The sequence below is a fragment of the Salvelinus sp. IW2-2015 genome, linkage group LG15 (assembly GCF_002910315.2).
Source record: "Salvelinus sp. IW2-2015 linkage group LG15, ASM291031v2, whole genome shotgun sequence".
In the NCBI taxonomy this organism is placed as follows: Eukaryota; Metazoa; Chordata; class Actinopteri; order Salmoniformes; family Salmonidae; genus Salvelinus; species Salvelinus sp. IW2-2015.
The window spans coordinates 45,024,898-45,045,718 of NC_036855.1; the positions used below are offsets into that span (position 1 = coordinate 45,024,898).

At 43.5% G+C, this 20,821-nt stretch overlaps 1 protein-coding gene across 2 annotated transcripts in view; it reads left to right on the forward strand.

Annotated features, from left to right (window-relative positions):
- The window catches only part of cep120 (centrosomal protein 120), a 67,460-nt gene that overhangs the window by 18,906 nt on the left and 27,733 nt on the right, over positions 1–20,821 (forward strand). The window contains exons 6-17 of one of the 2 annotated variants that reach the window (XM_024001929.2): positions 2,693–2,890; positions 3,116–3,340; positions 3,554–3,794; positions 4,130–4,304; positions 7,086–7,235; positions 12,703–12,906; positions 13,075–13,171; positions 13,531–13,692; positions 13,800–13,889; positions 14,109–14,201; positions 17,158–17,319; positions 19,156–19,278. In XM_024001929.2, coding sequence (XP_023857697.1) covers positions 2,693–2,890; positions 3,116–3,340; positions 3,554–3,794; positions 4,130–4,304; positions 7,086–7,235; positions 12,703–12,906; positions 13,075–13,171; positions 13,531–13,692; positions 13,800–13,889; positions 14,109–14,201; positions 17,158–17,319; positions 19,156–19,278 — 1,920 coding nt within the window. Of the gene's footprint in view, positions 1–2,692; positions 2,891–3,115; positions 3,341–3,553; positions 3,795–4,129; positions 4,305–7,085; positions 7,236–12,702; positions 13,172–13,530; positions 13,693–13,799; positions 13,890–14,108; positions 14,202–17,157; positions 17,320–19,155; positions 19,279–20,821 lie in introns of both variants that reach the window. The other variant, XM_024001927.2, reaches the window with a different exon arrangement.

Below are 20,821 nucleotides of genomic sequence, written 5' to 3' on the forward strand. Positions count from 1 at the left end.
TGGTCCCAAAATGTTTTGCTTGTTGGAAATCAAAAAATGCATCATAAGGCGGTGATTTCTGTATTTTGAAAGTTAAATACTTTTGTATATATCATGTATGTGGACACCCCTTCAAATTAGTGGATTCGTTGCTGACAGGTATGTAAAATCGAGCACACGGCCATGCAATCTCCATAGACAAACATTGGCAGTAGAATGGCCTTACTGAAGAACTCATAGGATTCCACCTTTCCAACAAGTCAGTTCGTCAAATTTCTGTCCTGCTAGAGCTTCCCCGGTCAACTGTAAGTGCTGTTATTGTGAAGGGGAAACGTGTAGGAGCAACAACTGCTCAGCTGAGAAGTGGTACGCCACAAAAGCTCACAGAATGGGACTGTAGCTCGTAAAAAATCGTCTGTCCTCGGTTGCAACACTCACTACCGAGTTCCAAAATGACTCTGGAAGCAATGTCAGCACAATAACTGTTTGTCGGGAGCTTTATGAAATGGGTTTCCATGGCCGAGCAGCTGCATACATGCCTAAGATCATCATGAGCAATGCTAAGAATYGGCTGGAGTGGTGTAAAGCTTGCTGCCATTGGACTCTGGAGCAGTGGAAACGCGTTCTCTGGAGTGATGAATCACGCTTCACCATCTGGCAGTCTTGACAGACAAATCTGGGTTTGTCTGATGCCAGGAGAATGCTACCTKCCCCAATAAATTGTGCCAACTGTAAAGTTCGGTGGGAGGAGGAATACTGGTCTGGGGCGGTTTTTCATGGTTCGGGCCATGCCCCTTAGTTCCAGTGAAGGGAAATCTTAACGCTACAGCATACAATGACATTCTAATCTAGACGATTCTGTGCTTCCAACTTTGTGGCAACTGTTTGGGGAAGGCCCTTTTCCTGTTTCAGCATGACAATGCCCCCGTGCACAAAGCGAGGTCAATACAGAAATGCTTTGTCAATCAGTGTGGAAGAACTTGACTGGCCTGCACAGAGCCCTGACCTCAACCCCCATCTAACACCTTTGGGATGAATGCTGACAGACCTAATCGTTCAACGTTTGTGCCCGACCTCCCTAATGCACCTGTGACTGAATGGAAGCAAGTCCCTGCAGCAATGTTCCAACATGTAGTGGAAAGCCTTCCCAGATGAGTGGAGGCTGTTTTATAGCAGCAAACGGGGAACCAACTCCATTTTAATGCCCATGATTTTGGAATGAGATGTTTGACGAGCAGGTGTTCACATACGCTACATGACCAAAGTTTTAACATTACTGACAAACAAAACATTTTCGGACTATATCAGCAATGAACTAATTAAACAAGTACCAGAATATGGGTGGAGTTTTCCTTTTTAATAGGGAATCAACTAAATGTATTTAAAATGTATTAATTTGCCCAAGTTTATCATAAGACATGAACAGAATGTATCAGTGATTTGTACTTCCTGTAACTTTTTGAAAAGGCGACGAGACTGCCCATGTCTTTTGTGCGTGTGCCTAAAATTTGTGTAGCCGTTAGCGATGGTGCTAATGAAAACAGTCTTCTTGCTTTCCCAAAGACCTTTTCAATTAAATGTTAACTACAAAGTTGCCTATGCTTGCCTGGCACAATTTTATGATTATTTTCATCAATCCGGTGGGTATTTGTTTAGCAAATTCTACTGTCATGTGGACTACAAGCACTGCTAAACAGCAGCCTCTTGCYAGGTGTGAATTAAAGGGGAACTACACCCAAATATCAACACTTCTCAGATTTCTTCCAGGCCTCAAAAGCGGTCTACTGATGTGGTTTAAGTATTGTTGTGCACTTGGAACATCCATTTATGTTTTTCTATAAAATAAATTAAAGTGGGATTTTGAGAGCGAAAACCTAAAACAAATGGTTAAATGGAAGCCCACACAACCTTATTTTTCAAGATAATGTGCTTTTCTTCTGTTTTAACTTTAGCTGACAGCCTAGGAGCGATTTTTGCATACATTTTCAATGCCTCGATAAAATATAGTATGAAGAGGGCCATTAAGACTAGACTAGGCTCTCGAGTGGTGCAGCGGTCTAATGCACTGCATCTCGGTGCTAGAAGCATCACTACAGACCCTGGTTTGATCCCGGGCTGTATCACAACTGGCCGTGATCGGAAGTCCCATAGGGTGGCGCACAATTCGCCCAGCGTCGTCCGGGTTAGGGGAGGGTTTGGCTGGGGTAGGCCGTCATTATACAATAACTGACTCGCCTAGTTAAATAAATAAAAATAGGCCACCACCTTCTGCTACTCTATATACTTGTGGAAAACACTGAGAATTCAAAGATGACTGCAATGTACACTAATGCTGAAAATATTAACATAAACATTAGTCAAACTTGACCCCAGAATTTGTATATAAACTCAAAACAATAAGTAATGACTTTACGAAGGATTACCTGCTGCATTCAAACATAACCAACCTACAGCACTAGACTAAACTTGTCTTGCGTCATCTGTTATCACTTGGTATTAAGGGATAAACATGGTAATGCTTTCACTGATTGTATATAAAGGAAGATTGTTCCTAAATGATAGTGCTTGCTTTGTTATCCAACTGATCTTGTCCTTTGCCATCCTGTGAACACCGTTCATTGCTGCTCGCAACTAGATTTAAATATGTATTCTGTAGTTCATGCCGGTATTGCAGGTGTGCATTGAAAGTGATTTGTTTGCTTGTGTGTTTCAGTTGATTCCCAGTACGATGAAGCTGGTTGGTGAAGGGTCTGAGTTTTTCTTCTATTATACCCTGCTGGGTAATGACATCACCAGTGAACCTTTCCAAAACCTGATTAGCCCCAGCTTTGAGCCAGAGAGGGCCTCGGTCCGAATCCGCAGCAGTGATCCGGTTCTACTGGCCTTTCTCAGCCTGCAGCCCAGTCTTCAGGTGCTGTGCTATCTGTCATGCTCTCACATGCTAACGCGACGCAAATAGTTGCTTTGCTGGAGTGTCAACAAAGTCTGGTGTCATTATCATTTGATTTTTAATCAGATTATAACATGACTCCCATAAAATGGTGACAGAAATATTGCAAAAAAGTTTCCTTCTTGCCATCAATGGAATCYGTTACACTAGTGTTTCATAATCGTCTCTGTGTATGTTTTGTCACAGGTCCACCTCTGCTGTGGGAACCACTCCCTTGGCAGCACAGAGGTCTCCCTGGCTGGCCTGGCTAAGAGCAGTGTGGACCTGGAGAAGCAGGTGGCCACAGTGGAGGGGGCCTTCATCCTCCAGCCTCCTAACCGAGCCAAGCAAAGCTTGCCTCCTGTCCCCATGGATCTGCAGCCCACTGTGGGGGTGTCCGTCACACTCAGGAGAGAGGCTCTCACTACACCGGTAAAGAAAGGGCCTACCTGACACATTGAGCTAATCACGGTTACTAACCTACTGATCTGATGTAATAGAATGTTTAATACCCTACTGCTGTAGGGCTCATTTACTTGATTACTGTCTCTGATGTTGGTCGTCTCGATTTTGCATCATTGCAAATGACAGGAGGAACACTTTGATAAACTTTGACAGAGGTGGTTTCTCTCTGCGTGTTGGTAGGTGGGAGCTAATGCAGAGGGAGGAGATGGTCCTCTGATTCCACTGAAGACCGGGACTGTGGAGCACGTCCTCCCTCCATCTCCCCCTGCTGAAAAGTGGCCCCGAACTCCCTCACCTGGCATAAAGTCCACCATTAAGTCTCCCACATCCCTAGCTGAGTCCCCTCCCAACGCCCTCACAGAAAGCGAGGCTAACAGCCTGCAGGTAGACGCTGCCTTGCAGGCTCAACCTCTCCCAACTGGTAGGTGTTTGTTTGAGTGGGCTCATTCACATTCATTTGGACATTTTAGACCATTCCATTGGTCCTAAAGGGAAATCTCTGTGAGACGCAACACAAATGTGCCCCGTCTCAAGGGTTTGGCAGTAAAACCTGACCGCTTTAGTTCCACTTTTGGGGAACAACACAGGCACACCCACCACACTTCCTCTAAAGGCTTTCGCACAGCATTTTTCTTAGCCCTCGGTTAAGCCAAAGAATTAGTCCATTTGAAAAGCTGCCGTAGCCTCTGAACAAGAAAACCAGGATAAAAAGCACTAACATGCCTGTGGTTGTTTCTGTCTGACTCGGGCCTCCAGGTTCGGTCCTTGCCCCGTGCCAGGTGGAGGGCGAGCCTGAAGGAGGCCTGTCCTCGGTCAGCGTCTCTGCACCAAAGATAGCCATCCCCTCCTCGGCACATCACTACTGTTTCTCCATGGACCTGCGCAGCGTCCGCAACCTAAACCTGGGCTTCCCCGTCAGCTGCACACTCCGGTAGCGTGATCATCACAGTTTTTGCTCTGTACTGAAAGTGCTCTATCCTGAAAAATTGACTGCTGAAATGCACAATTATCTAGGATTGTATTAACAGTGGACTAATGAAAAAAAATACTTGAAGATATTTGTGTAGTATTTCTTTAACAAGCCTTTGGTTTAGTCCAGTTATTCCTATTTTCACAACTGGAATTATGGGCACAGTAGCTGGCGGTGGTGCGAGTGAGCTGGGTTTTGATGAATTAACAAGTTGTGGGTATGTCGAGGCTTGGCCCCTCACTAGCCAATCCGAACGTGCTCAATGGCGTAATACAGTTCTTTCAGAAAGTATTCACATCCCTTGACCTTTTCCACATTTTGTTATGTTACAGCCTGAATTTAAAATCGATTAAATTTATATTTTTGTCACTGGTCTACATTGAATGCCCCATAATGACAAAAGTGGAATTGTTTTTAGAAATTCATATATATATTAATATTTAATTTTTTTTTACAAATGAAAAGCTGTAATGTCTTCAGTCAATTATTCAACCCCTTTGTTATGGCAAGCCTAAATAAGTTCAGGAGTAAACATTTGCTTAGCAAGTCACATAACAAGGTGCATGGATTGACTCTTTGTACAATAGTAGTGTTTAACATTATTTTTGAATGACTACCTCATCTCTGTACCCCACACATACAATTATATGTAAGGTCCCTCAGTCAAGCAGTGAATTTCTAACACAGATTCAACCACAAAGATCAGGGAGGTTTTCCAATGCCTCAAAGAAGGGCACTTATTGGTAAAAAAAAAAGCAGACATTAAATATCCCTTTGAGCATGGTGAAGTTATTAATTACACGTTGGATGGTGTATCAATTCAAAGTCACTACAAAGATTCAGGCGTCCTTTCTAACTTAGTTGCCGGAGAGGAAGGAAACCGCTCAGTGATTTCACTATGATGCCAATTGTGTCATTAGAACAGTTAGAGTTTAATGGATGAGTTAGGGTTATAGGACATTGTAGTTACTTCACAATACTTACCTAATTGACAGAGTGAAAATAAGGAAGCCTGTACAGAATAAAATATTCCAAAATGAACACTAAGCCACTAAAGTAATACTGCAAAAATGGTGGCAAAGCAATTAACTTTTTGTCCTGAATACAAAGTGTTATGTTTGGGGCAAATCCAATACAAGCATAGTGGTGGCTGCTTCAAAAAACAATAATGGCGCTAAGCACAGGCAAAATCCTTGAGGAAAACCTGGTTCAGTTTGCTTTCCATTGGCACTGGGAGATTAGCAGGACAATAACCTAAGACACAAGGCCAAAAAAAAACTGGAGTTGCTTACCAAGAAGACAGTGAATGTTAGTTTTGACTTAAATCTACTTGAAAATATATGGCCAGACCTGAAAATGTTTGTCTAGCAATGATCAACCACCAATTTGACAGAGCTTGAAGAATTTTGAAAACAATAATGGGCAAATGTTGCACAATCCAGGTGTGGAAAGTCCTTAGAAATGTACCCAGAAAGACTCGCAGCTGTAATCGCTGCCAAAGTGCTTCTACAAAATATTGACTCGGGTGTGAATACTTCTGTAAATGAGATATTTCTGTATTTAATTTTCAATAAATTGGCAAACATTTCGAGAAACATGTTTTCGCTTTGTCATTATGGGGTATTGTGTGTAGATGGACCCCTCCCTCACCTATTTAAACAATTTTGAATTCAGGCTGTAACACAACAAAATGTGGAATAAGTCAAGGGGTATGAATACTTTCTGAAGGCACTGTATAGCCAAGATGCATGATTGATGAATGGCAAAGATTGACTTGATTCAGTCAGTTCGTCACCTTTTATAAACTAGTCAACACTTGCTGTTCAGTTGTCAAGCAAAGCACAGCAAATAGCCTATGCACCACAACTCTGCGTGGCTAAGTGGATTTTGACTCATCGTTACCACAAATACTCTCCCTGTAATGAAACAACGATTTCGACCAACCACAGCACATACAAATTGTCCTGGGAGGCGGGACAGACGGCAGACTGCATTTCCCTGTCGTCATTCGCTTTGTGACTGACATGCGAATGCCTATCTTATCAATAGATCACTAGAARATGCACATCATTCATTCTAGTGTGAGAGGGCTCGACGGATTAGTGAATTGAAACTTTTTTAAATGAAAAGTAGCCTGGTTAATTTGAAGTGGGGAAAAATAGCAGGTGGAAAATGTGTCTGTAACCAGCTGATTTAGCCGACGGCTGGCGCTAATGGAAAACACTGCCATATTAAAAATCTGATCTATTAAATTCTCCATGTGGTCTATATTATAGGGAACTTCATTTAAAGCTGCAGTATTTAACTTTTTGGGCAACTCTGCCAAAATTAACATAGACAGTTATAGATCTGTCATTCTCTCTGAAAGCAAGTCTAAGAAGTGGTAGATCTGTTCTATGTGTGCTCTTTCTGTGCTTCCCGTTCTGAAGTTTAGTTTTTCCTTTTACTTTCGGTTTTGTACACCAGCTGAAAACACAATATTTTCGGTTATTGATAAGATAGTTCACAGCATTTTAGATGGTCAAATTATTATCTACACTTGCTTGCTTTGTCACATAAACTGAAATTAGGCATGCTATTAGAATTTTAGCAACCAGGAAATGGCGGAGTGATTTCTGCAAATTGCACCTTTTTTTAAATATTACAGGCTTTTAAAATTCTGTATTGTTACACAATTTCTACTTCAAATATCAAAAGGCACTTTTTTTCGTGGAAAGACCCAAGTATTTTCTCTCGTTCCAGGTATGCGTACCAGTTTTTCGGGAGTGCCGCCCCCATCATGACCAACCCCCCAGTGGAGGTGAAGAGGAACATGGAGGTGTTCCTGCCCCAGTCGTACTGTGCCTTTGACTTTGCCGCTCTACCTCACCAAGTCCAGGACACCTTCCTCAGGTGTCTTGTCACATTCTAGAGGAATACGTGAAGCATGCACTTTTAGGGGCTTGTTGTGCCTACTTGTTTCATTTGTGCCAAAGGGGTGTTTTTGACCTAGCACAAAAAAATTCAGAATCTAATCAATTGCTTGATTAGTTGGTTAGTTGAATCAAGTGTTTTAGTGTTAGGGCAAAATCTAAAATGTGCACTCCTTAGGGTCCCCAGGACCAGGGGCCTCATTTATCAAAGGTGCGTACGTACAGAAACACACTAAACCTTGCGTACTCCAGTTTCCACAAAGGTTGGTATTTATACATTTTGAACTTGAAGAAAGTGTGCGTATCTCCATGTACAGCTCAGGCCTGTTAGTGGTTGATCAATTGTATTGCAAGCAAATATTATTTTGGGGGTAATGTAAGTGTTTGATGCCTTTGAATTATAATGATGTTAACTGATGCATTTGCCTTTGGTAAGGAGATTGCATAGCAGCATGTATTCTAATATGTTTATTTTACTTGTATTATCTAGGCCTAAATCATAATCATATTGCAGGACTGGTTTATTCCCGCTACACAACAAATATTAGGCTACAATTTAGCCATCGCTCATTCAATAGCCGAGCATGCTACCATTTAGCCATCGCTCATTCAATACCCAAGCATGCTACCATTTTAGAAATAAAAGTAATAAATAATTCAACCGAATCAGTAAAATAACAATGGCGAGGCTATATACAGGGGTTACCGGTACAGAATCAATGTGTGGGGGCACCGGTTACTCGAGGTAATTGAGGTAATATGTACATGTAGGTAAAATTATTGAAGTGACTGCATAGATAATAACAGAGTAGCAGCAGCGTAAAAGAGGGGTCTGGGTAGCCCTTTTGATTAGCTGGAGTCTTATGGCTTGGTGGTAGAAGCTGGTAAGCCTTTTGGACCTAGACTTGACGCTCCGGTACCGCTTGCCGTGCGGTAGCAGTGAGAACAGTCTATGACTAGGGTGGCTGGAGTCTTTGACAATTTTTAGGGCCTTCCTCTGACACCGCCTGGTATAGAGGTCCTGGATGGCAGGAAGCTTGGCCCCAGTGCTGTACTGGGCCGTACACACTACCCTCTGCAGTGCCTTGAGGTCAGAGGCCGAGCAGTTGCCATACCAGGCAGTGATGCAACCAGTCAGGATGCTCTCGATGGTGCAGCTGTAGAACCTTTTGAGGATCTGAGGGCCCATGACAAATCTTCTCAGTCTCCTGAGGGGGAATAGGTTTTGTCGTGCCCTCTTCACGACTGTCTTAGTGTGTTTTGTCCATGATAGTTCCACTGCAGCCCCGTCGATGAGAATGGTGGCATGCTCGGTCCAACTTTTTCTGTAGTTCACAATCATCTCCTTTGTCTTGATCACGTTGAGGGAGAGGTTGTTGTCCTGGCACCACACGGCCAGGTCTCTGACCTCCTCCCTATAGGCTGTCTCATCGTTGGTGTCATCGGCAAACTTGATGACGGTGTTGGATTTGTGCCTGGCCATGCATTCATGAGTGACCAGGGAGTACAGGAGGGGACTGAGCACGCACCCCTGAGGGTCCCCCGTGTTGAGGATCAGCGTGGTGGATATGTTGTTACCTATCCTTACCACTTAGGGGCAGACCATCAGGAAGTCCAGGATCCAGTTGCAGAGGGAGGTGTTTAGTCTCAGGGTCCTTAGGTTAGTGATGAGCTTTGGGCACTACGGTGTTGAACGCCAAGCTGTAGTCAATGAATAGCATTTTCACATTGGTGTTCCTTTTGTCCAGGTGGGAAAGGGTCGTGTGGAGTGCAATAGAGATAGCATCATCTGTGGATCTGTTGGGGCGGTATGCAAATTGGAGTGGGTCTAGGGTTTCTGGGATAATGGTGTTGTGAGCCATGACCAGCCTTTCAAAGCACTTCATGTTTACAGATGTGAGTGCTACAGGTCGGTAGTCATTTAGGCAGTTTACCTTAGTGTTCTTGGGTACAGAGAGTATGGTGGTCTGCTTGAAACATGTTGGTATTACAGACTCGGTCAGGGACAGTTTGAAAATGTCAGTGAAGACACTTGCCAGTTGGTCAGCGCTTGTTGGGTGTACACGTCCTAGTAATCCGTCTGGCCTTGTGAATGTTGACCTGTTTAAAGGTCTTACTCACATCGGCTACGGAGAGCGTGAGCACTCAGTCATCCGGAACAGCTGATGGTGTCATGCATGCTTCAATGTTACTTGCCTTGAAACAAGCATAGAAGTAATATAGCTCATCTGGTAGACTCGTGTCAATGGGCAGGTCGCAAGCCCTGCCACATCTGACGAGCGACCAATTTTCCATCGCTCATTCAATATCCAAGCATGCTGGAAAGTAAATAGACTGCTAACCTTTTTTACGTTATGGGTAGGCTACAGTATTGATGTTTGTTAGGAGCGTGACATCAGCCTATACCAAGACAGGAGATAAACATAATCATCTATTGATGATCATAATATCGTCTCAGTCAAAAGGCTATAACCTATTATTGAACATGCAACTGCTCTAATGAAGCAGCTAATAAAGAGCAATTAGCTGGAAAACACTATTGTAAACAGCACACCTAATGCGAACAGTTCCATATGTGTCAGAGATGAAAATCTCAAACTTAGAGGTAATCTAATAGCAACAACTGGGATGGGTTGCTAATATAATTAGGATTGTGCTTTTGGCTACTGGACAATGAAAGCAAGTTGATATGAAAACTAATAGAACAAGAGAGAAATGCTGGTTAATGAAAAGGAAGTTTTTATCAAATAATTGCCTCCACATTTCTATGGTTGGATTTTGGCTAGGCTACTTTGAAGCAAGTTAAGAGATTCGTCATTAAGATAAATAAGATACACTTTATGAAGAAAAGTATGTGGACACCTGCTTGTCAAACATCTGATTTCAAAATCATGGGCATTAATATGGAGTTGGTACCCCCTTTGCTATTACAGTCTCCAATCATCTGGGAAGGCTTTTCACTACATGTTGGAATATTGCTGTGGGGACTTGCTCCATTCAGCCACAAGCGCATTCGTGAGCTCAGGCACTGATGTTGGGTGATTAGGCCTGGCTCGCAGTCGGCGTTCCAATTCATCCCAAAGGTATTAGATGGGGGTTGAGGTCAGGGCTCTGTGCAGGCCAGTCAAGTTCTTCCACACTGATCTCAACAAACCATTTTTGCATGGACCTCACTTAGTGCACGGGGCATTGTCATACTGAAACAGGAAAGGGCCTTCCCTAAACTGTTGCCACACATTTGGAAGCACAGAATAATTTAGAATGTCATTGTATGCGGTAGGGTTAATATTTCTCTTCACTGGAACTAAGAGGCCTAGCCCGAACCATGGAAAAACAACCCCAGACCATTATTCCTCCTCCACTGAACTTTACAGTTGCCACTATTTATTGGGGCAGATAGCGTTCTTCTGGCATCCGCCAAACCCAGATTTGTCCGTTAGACTACCAGATGGTGAAGCGTGATTCATCATTCCAGAGAATGCGTTTCCACTGCTCCAGAGTCCAATAGCGGCGAGCTTTACACTCCAGCCGACGCTTGGCATTGTTCATAGTGATCTTAAGCTTGTGTGCGGCTGCTCGGGCCATGGAAACCCATTTCACGAAGCTCTCGACGAACAGTTCTTGTGCTGACGTTGCTTCCAGAGGCAGTTTGAAACTCGGTAATAAGTGTTGCAACCGAGGACAGACGATTTTTACGAGCTACAGTACTCGGCGTCCCTTTCTGTGAGCTTGTGTGGCGTACCACTTCTCAGCTGAGCAGTTGTTGCTCTTGTGGCTGAAATTGCAGAATTCACCATTTTGAAGGGGTGTTCACATACAAAAAGTATGTATAGTGTACATGACGACTAACGAAAATACACGAGCCAATTGAATTCCACTAAATAATACAAATTAACCTATAGACCGATAAGCATGACCGGTCAAATAAATGTTCTGCTTTGACAGCTAACTGATTAATGGTTAACCGTTAACATCCCTAGTTCGAATAGACAATCAATCACTTGTTTTTAACAGTCACTGCAAAATGTTTAAACATTCCGATCAAATTTGCCATTTCGAAACTGTAATGGCCCAAGTTCTAACATTTCCAAATCATACAGCATTTTTGCTACAAAAGGTGAATAGTGGGTGTATTCCAGGTGGGGTTGCTTGTTCACAAGCACACGTGTATATTATGGCTCTAATTTATAATTGAAAACATGCCTATATGTTGCCTGCGATAGTTTCATGAATCCAAATCATTTGCTGCGCACCCAAATCCTAGAATCTACACCTACACCAGATTTTTTTAAATTAAATTTAGTATGCACGGTTGATAAATGAGGCCCCAGGATTGGGAAACACTGGCTAGTTGATGGTTGTCTACTTGTTTCATTTTGGTTGTGTACAGATAAACAACTCAAAGTTTATTTTGATTTACAGTGCCTTCGGAAAGTACTCAGACCTCTTAACTTTTTCTGCAGTTTGTTATATTACAGCCTTATTCTAAAATTGATTAAATTAAATTAAAAATAAGCAGCAATATACACACAATACCCCATAATGACAAAGCGAAAACAGGTTTTTTGAAATTTTTGCAATTCCAAATTAAAAAACTGATATCTTTATGTAAATAAGTATTCAGACCCTTTGCTATGAGACTCGAACTTGAGCTCAGGTGCATTCTGTTTCCATTGATCCTTGATGTTTTTATACCTGTGGTAAATTCAATTGATTGGACATGATTTGGAAAGAGGCACACCTCTTTTTATATATAAGGTCCCACAGTTGACAGTGCATGTCAGAGCAAAAACCAAGCCATTGGTTTCGGAATTGTCCGTCATTGAGGTATTGTTTGTAGGTTGGGGGGGGGGGGGGGGGGTTTAATACATTTCAGAATAAGGCTGTAACGTAACAAAATGTGGAAAAAGTCAAGAGGTGTGAATCATTTCCCAAGCCACTGTAAATACCCATTAATGTACACCTTTTTAAGAGGGATTTATCTATACAAAATCACATATGACTGAATAATCAGGCCACCATTCTGGTGTGTTCAGACGATCAGGCTATGTATGGCCACAAGGAGAATGGGTGAATTTGCCCCTAATCGCTGATCTTGGGTCAGTTTCCCCCACAAATGGTTGTTAGGATTGTGGGAGGTGAAGCTGATTCTAGATCTGTACCAAGGGCAAACTTCACCCTGGAGCCCACCAGAGATTCTAGTCCCACTGTGCTTGGGCGGCAGGTAGCCTGGCAGGTAGGGGTGTTGGGCCAGTAACCGAAAGGTTGCTGGATCGAATCCCCGAGCTGCCCCCTCGATTTAAGGCAGCCCTCTGCACACCTCTGATTCAGAGGGGTTGGGTTAAATGCGGAAGACAGATTTCAGTCGAATGCATTCAGATGTACAACTGACTAGGTATCCCCCTTCCCCTTTTTCTCTTCTTAATGGATTTTTCTCCTTGGTGTAGGGTGCCCCTAGTGGTGGAGGTGTGGGACAAAAATACCAGCTCCAGAGACATTCTCCTGGGCACGGCCAGCATACAGCTGTCCCACCTCCTGACTGCAGAGAAGAGCCGCTTCCTGGGCCCCATGGGCCAGCAGCACTGGAGGCAGACCTTCTCCGAGAGGATCCCAGTCATAAAGGCCCAAGAGATTTCAGCGGCAGGGACTGGGCATGCTACATTTAGACTCTTGGAAGATATTATCATCAGTAGTAGTCATGTGTGGCTGCAGTTCTATTGTATACTTGCTAGATGGCACCCTTGGCTGCCTCTTGACTGCTTGGTTGAGCTCGTGTTCGTTCGGTGTGAAACAACTTGCGTGTGTGTCTCCTTCCACAGGCCCAGTGAAAAGGTGGCTGAGCTGTGCTACGTCACAACCCTGGAGAACCTTGGTTTAGTCAAGGTCCAAGATATCGTCATGTCTGAGTCCTCCCAGGTACAATGTGGCACATGCTGTATGTTTTGTTGATGCTTTTAGATTTGTGCACCACTAATACTGTAATTCACCGTTTGAGCTGTAGTGAGAGACCAAGTAGAATGACCAGGGCACATTCATAAATCATCTTAGTAGGTGCTGTTCTAGGATCAGGTCTTCCCTGCCCATGTAATCAGATTCATTCTAATTTTAAAAGGCCAAACTCATCCTGGATCAGCACTTCTGCTTTGAGATGCTTTGTGTATACGGGACTGGTCAGGGCCCATATTTATAAAGTGTCTCACAGTAGAAGGGCGGATCCAGGATCTGTTTGGCCTTTTTTAGATCATAGTAAATAACATGAACTTGTATTGTGACAGAATGAGTATCCTGTGGCACAAAAGACGGTGCCAGCTCTGCGACCAGCTCCTCCCAGCAGTGCAGGCGGAGTCCCCACCGAGCCCCGCGAGACGCTGGAGTACAGGGCTGCCCTGGAGCTGGAGATGTGGAAGGAGATGCAGGAGGATCTCTTTGATGACCAGGTGGCTATACTGCAAGTGAATGTGTTATTGTAGCAATTCCATTGATGCCTTTTTGTTTTGGTACAAACGTGTTTGTGTGTGTGTGTGCGCGCGCTCACCGTCCTCAGCTGAAGAAGAAGGAGCTGGGCCACATGCAGGCGCTGGCCGAGGAATGGAAGAAGAGGGATCGGGAGCGCGAGTCTCTGGTCAGAAAAAAGGTGCACTGTAATGTATTATTCTAGGAGTAGGTTGACGTTGCCTCTAGATGCTGATCCTGGGTCAGTTTTGCATTTCACCCCAGTAATGGTTAAGGTTTTGATTGGGCAAGGGGAAGATGATCCTAGATCTGTACCTAGGGGAAACTTCACTCCGGAGCATTATACTACTTTTCTTATGATCGTTGTGTGACAGATGGCCCTTATGTGATGTGTTCCCAGGAGGTAGAGTACACCATCTTGGAGGAGCAGCTTCAGAAGATTCTGGCTGACCTGGAGAAGAGAGAGAAGCATCTAGGCCATGCAGAAATGGAGGTTGGTTTATTTAATATTTTTAAAATGTAAACATTTCAAGGAGAGCACAGGACGCACAGTGTAATGCACAGTATGTATAGTCTTACAGATGTGAAACTGCACAGGCGCTGGGTGCAATTTGACTGCCTGATAGGCACCCTGTAGTCACCTCACTGATGAAGCCGGTATCGCTACACTTTAAATGACTGTATTCTACGTAGTGCAACTACCCCCCCCCCACAAAAAAATATAATTTCCATAGTGTTCAACAGAAATCTGTTAATTTTTTTCCTTTTACAGGAATTTGTCTCCCATTTAAGAGCAGAATTGAAACGACATTAACACTCAACATTTACAGACAACATGACATATGATAACGCCCACATAAAACAGAGCTCCCCTCTGCCTGGTTCCTCTCGGTTTCTTCTAGGTTTTGGCCTTTCTAGGGAGTTTTTCCTACACCGTGCTTCTACACCTGCATTGCTTGCTGTTTGGGGTTTTAGGCTGGGTTTCTGTACAGCACTTTGATATATCAGCTGATGTAAGAAGGGCTATATAAATTTGATTTGATTAAGTATGTAGAGAAGATAATGGAGCTATATATTTTTAACAATAACCAAAATATAATATAACAGTCCTTGACAATCTAAAATTCCCAAAATGTCATGTGTTGAGCTTGGACCCAGCTCCGCTAGGGGGCGGAAGAGGACCCCTCAGTTGAAAGTTGTCCCCTCAGTTTTAGTTTCATGTCCCTATATACAAATAGCAAAATCTGTATCTCCCCTTTGCTGTGTCAGCAAAATGGACAGAGCACCTATGTGTTGGTGGCCAATGGAAAGCCACTGGGGCAGTTAGGTATGACTCCTTTTGGGTTTCCATAAAAAGCAGAAAAAAACAAGCTTCACTTAGTGGTCGTTCAGGCAATGTCTGAGAATGCGCTGTAGGACTTTTTTTTATGTCTGTGACTCACTAGTTCTTAAAGAAACCAACAGTGGCTACCCTGTGCACTGGAGAAACCTTGAAAAGGCTAATGGATCAAAGGTGGGCCGGACACCTCGCTACTGTGTCAGTGGTTGTTTAAAGTTGTGACAGCATTGTGAAGTTTCTCTGACATCGAATGCACGGGTTCGTACAACACAGAAGTAAGACTTGAGGCTACAGGGCTGCTGAAGGCGGTGACCGAGCCAGGCTTGAAGTTTGTAGCCACCATGGTGCACAGTATCCTCAGTCTTCTCGCACACTGGCATCAAAGTGGTCCGCAGTGCGTTGGAGTGCATCGAAGCTGAGGTGTGACAGAGTTCGAAGTCATTTGGGCATAGTGCAGTGCTAATGCTGTCATTGGTGAAATGTCAGAACGATTTAGCAAACGTAACAGCCAACTGCTGGAGGACCTTTGTGCCCTTGACCCAGAGAGTCTTTCTAGATGTGAAACCATTTGCCTTTTGTTTACAGTGTTTGTTTGGTGTTAATGTAAGTAGCCTAAATATAGATTGTGTCATTCCTTTATCAATCTGATATTTAGTTTACTAGAGCTACTACTTGGTACCGCTGTTTTGTTCTGTTCGCATTTGTTCGCATTAGCAGTTGTCTGTATTCTAAGCCAACCTGGAATTCAGTATTTTTGTTGGCTACTACTTTCAGCATTTAGTTTGCATTATTTTGGTAAGACAGCTGTGTGTATGGCTGCATTCACATAGGCTGTTTGTAATAGGGTAATGTACCTATCTATATTCATTACCAAAACAACCTTGCGCTGTCCATTGTGCTGATACAGCGCAGCGGAGATGGGCTACAGATTTCGTGCCAACCTGTCACTTCTAAAGCTCTCAATGATCTCGGAGTCTCAACATTTGAACATTGTTTATTTTGGTATAGTGTGATATAAGCAGAATTCAATATAAGTCCAATGCAGGAACCCCCCAAAATTGTGCCACCCTCGCTGATTTCAACTGCCCCATTAATCACTTTATCCTGACGCCGAGACTGATGGAGCTCCCATAAGAACATGGTATGAGCCATGGCAAAATGTGTAGCACTGCAAAATAATAATTATACATTATTATATCTGTTTTGTCACATACACCAGACAGGATACGAGCTTTAAAACTCCACATTTTCTCTCAGCCCCATGGAAAAATGTGTATAATTGCATGGAATTAGCTTTTTTCTTTATCTTGTTTTATTTATATATTTTTTTATTGAATTGTTTTGTATTTACATTTTTTTACCCCTTTTTCTCCCTAATTTCGTGGTATCCAATTTGGTAGTTAGTCTTGTTTCATTGCTGCAACTCCCGTACGGACTCGGGAGAGGCGAAGGTCGAGAGCCGTGCGTCCTCTGAAACACAACCAGGGCCGCACTGCTTCTTGACACAATGCCCACATAACCCGGAAGCCAGCCGCCACAATGTGACAGAGGAGAAACGTCCCCCTGGCGACCATGTCAGCGTGCACTGTGCCCGGCCCGCCACAGGAGTCGCTAGTGCGCTATGCGACAAGGACATCCCTGCCGGCCAAACCCTCCCGTTAGACCACTGTGTTACTCGGGAGGTCTGGAATTAAATTTGAAGGGGGGGCTCTAAAATAGTTGGTTGGAGAGAATGCCATTGGCCACGCCCACTACCCCCCCCCCCACCACCCGTGAACTTTGCCACCGCTGCAAAAAAGAATCCTTGGGAAATACTGCATCAGGATATAAATTATTCACCATAGGTTGAAGGTGATCACTCAGACAGTTGGTTATTTATTGCAGTTTATCTTGCCTTCTAAGGGATTGAATGGACCTAAACCATACCAGGAAAATGGACACCATAACACCACACCATAACAAAACTCTCATTTACTCTTTTTGGGCAGTTTGGCAGTTACCTGTACATCCCAATAATACATTTTACTCTGCATACCTTTAGCGTTACAAGGGTGTGGATCCTTGCTCAAACCTGTATCATTAACCCCATCATCACTGCTTGTGCTTTCAGATGCAGCGCTTGCAGAGGGAGATGCGGGCTGAGCACGAGTTAAGCATGTCCAAGCTGCAGGAGAGCGGCCGGCGGCTCCGCGAGGACTGCGCTCACCAGGTGGATCTGGAGAGGTCAAGGGTCAGGCAGCTGGAGGAGGAGCGTGGCAGGCAGCAACAGCAGGTAGGCGTCAGGGCGCTGGGCTGGGGAAGGAATGCTAGGCTGGCACGCTCAATACCCACCTTGGGAGGAGATGAGGGTCCTGGGGTGACCATTGACCATGAGGTCAATGGGCCATGTCATCCCCCGGTGGACATTGTGAAATGGACAAAAAAAGAGAGAAGAAAGCAGCATTGGGCAGACGAACACCGGGGTTTCGGCCAGGCTTCTGGCCTCTTGCAGTCTCCGAGGATACCATCAATATCTGACCATCCGTGACCATCCAACCCCGATCTGCTGTTTTCTCTCAGGCCTAACACACCCAATGCATTGCATGGTTCTGTAGTAGAACAGACCTGGCCTTTAGCATTTATTAAATACTTAATTTTGTTTCCCCAGTCTCTCAATGACTTACCTGGTTAAATTAAGGCAAAATATGTATATTTATTTTTTATTTATTTCATTACAGAATGAGAGGTGATTGCATGGTCAAGTTCTGGAAAATGTGTCTCGTACTCCCCTGTTTGATTTCCATGTGTCACGAATGTGTTCTGCTCAATAGTAGATTTGTCAAAATGATCAAAATAGCAGAAAGAGTTCAGCAGCAGCCATGTGTGTGAACTAATACATAATACACCTTGACGAGCAGGCTAAAGCATGGATTCAAGCTGTGAAATTGGCTCAGTTTTTCTTCATTTTAAAATAGTGAGTTTGATTTAGTCCAGGTATAGTCCTTAGTGCTTTTTCAATGTTAAGGAGAGAAACCAGCCCCCCTGCTTTGCTCATGTAGGCCTAACTATGGTATGTAGGCTACAGTATGCAATGAGATGTCGGTTCTTTTCAGTCCCACTCCACCCCCCCCAGTATGCTCTGGATATTTTACAGTGAAGAAGAAAATGTGCATTATTTTCGCTAGAATCTCTCCCCTGTCCTCCTCAGACAAACTCACTTACTGAAATAGTTGTCCGCCGTCTCATTTTCCCAGAAAATATCTGGACTCTCCGGCCATAACAAATCAAGCAAAGTAGGTTTCTGACAAGCGGAAAGAAGGCAGTGCTGTGAAATCTGCTAGCCAGTCTGCCACGCTGCTCTATATCTTGTCTCCCCATGTCAGGAATGTGTAAACATACATTTGTCGTCCTCTGTCGGCACACACCAGAGCCCGTTTATCAGGCCTGGATCCATCCACCCTGCCTTCCAGCACAGAATACCAGGCATTGTGTGTGGGGTTTGTTGCTCTGCTGCCTGCCTTGTCTAAAAGACCGACAGGATAACATTGAGAACCGCACAATCTCAATTACTCTGGGGATTTAGATGTCAACAAACACCAGCTAGGCTCCTATGATTTTGAGGGATCTGGCATTTGTTTATTAGTCAGTTGGAAGCATTGCATAGGACTCAAGGCCATCAATGAAAGTTGTTACAGTATAATGTATTGTTCTCGTTTGTGGGTCGCGCTCCGAGCCAAGTCATGAGCTACTCTCTCCTGTTCTCCATTTAGTCAGAGCAGTTGTAAGGTTGTTAAAATGTAACACTGGCAGTTAAGCCTTTGGGTGACATTTATTTCTATGCCAAAAATAACAATCATTATCTGTGTCATTAAATGTGAAACTTTTCAACAATTTGTGCGGTGATAATTTAACGAGTTTAGTAAACTGAGCAATACATAAATAGTCTCTTTTATAACACACATTGTTGAAGAGTTTTAAATTAAATCACATTGCGAGATTGAGGTTTGTGGTAAGTTTTGCACTTTGCGCTATAAAAATGTTGCCCTATATGTGTAACATGACATAATTGGTAGTGATGAGGAATAATCGTTTTCCGTTTCGCTCCTCATGGTAAGTTCTTCTGTTGTAGATGCTGGATGCAGAGAACAAATACAAGCTGTTGGAGAAGGAATACCAGCAGTTTCGGGAGCAGCAGAGCATTCGCCCTGAGATCAGACTACAGTCTGAGATCAACCTGCTAAGTCTGGAGAAGGTGAGCACATCAACTTCTAACTATACTGCTTACATAACCCCAGTTCTCTGATATTATGAGTGACGTATTTCAGTGGGATTTCATTCTGAAAGTCCCATAACTCGAAGAAACCAATCACAAGCGTCTGTTGAAGACAGACCTGAAGAGCAGCGACTATGGTGTGCCCTCACCCTGTATGAAGACGCCACTCTCCTGCTCACTGCCAAATTTTTTCAAACATGCTTCTCTTCCTCGTCTTGCAAGCAGGGAAGTGCGGTGAAATATTTCACTCATAATATCAGAGAACTGGGGTCATGTAAATAACCTTGTTCTCTTTCAATTACCCGTTTCATATTTCACGGTGGGATATGGTAAACTCCGTATCGCAACATGCTCTCCAAAAGCCAGGAGGTCCCAACACAGAGACCCTCAAAGGTCCCTAAACTGAGGGTGCACGCTCCGTAAAGGCATGGAAACGAGAAATGGCAAAGAAGACTGGTGTTTTGCGGGTACTATTTAGTGAAGCTGCCAGTTGAGGACTTCGAAGGCGTCTTTTTCTCAAACTAGACACTCTAATGTACTTGTTCTCTTGCTCAGTTGTGCACGGGGCCTCCCACTCCTCTTTCTATTCTGGTTAGAGCCAGTTTGCGCTGTTCTGTGAAGGGAGTAGTACACAGCGTTGTACGAGCTCTTCAGTTTCTTGGCAATTTCTCACATGGAATAGCCTTCATTTTCAGAACAAGAATAGACTGATGAGTTTCAGAAGACATTTTTGAGCCTATTTTGAGCCTGTAATCGAACCCACAAATGCTGATGCCCCAGATACTCAACTAGTCTACAGAAGGCCAGTTTTATTGCTTCTTTAATCAGTATAATCAGTACAACAGTTTTCAGCTGTGCTAACATAATTGCAAAATGGTTTTCTAATGATCAATTAGCCTTTTTAAAATGATACTTTTGGATTAACGTGCCATTGGAACACAGGAGTGATGGTTGCTGATAATGGGCCTCTGTACGCCTATGTAGATATTCCATAAAAAATCTGCCGTTTCCAGCTACATTAGTCATTTACAACATTAACCATGTCTACACTGTATTTCTGATAAATTTGACGTTATTTTAATGGACAAAAAAGTAGCTTTTCTTTAAAAAACAAGGACATTTCTAAGTGACCCCAAACCTTTGAACTGTAGAGTACATAGAATGAATAAATACGTCTGCTCATTTTTTGTAATTTTTCAATGGTTGCTTCAGGGCGCTCTACGAGCTGCTCATTGAACATCATTCAGCCCGTAAGTCACAACGTGAGAGTGAGTGGGCATGGTGGTTTGACGGTGAGTATTTTGCCAGCGACACTAGTTGAATAAGTAAATAATCAAAGTGCACTTCACCAAGCAAGCACTATGTGCGAACACTGGACGGTCGCCAAAGTGAACACCTCATCACAATACTCATCCTTGACACAAAATATGCAATCTGCAAAAAAAGCAAGACAGTTGGTGAAGATCTGTCTTTCAGGCCATGTGCTTACATTCATGATGAGATAAGATTGTTTGTTAGCTAG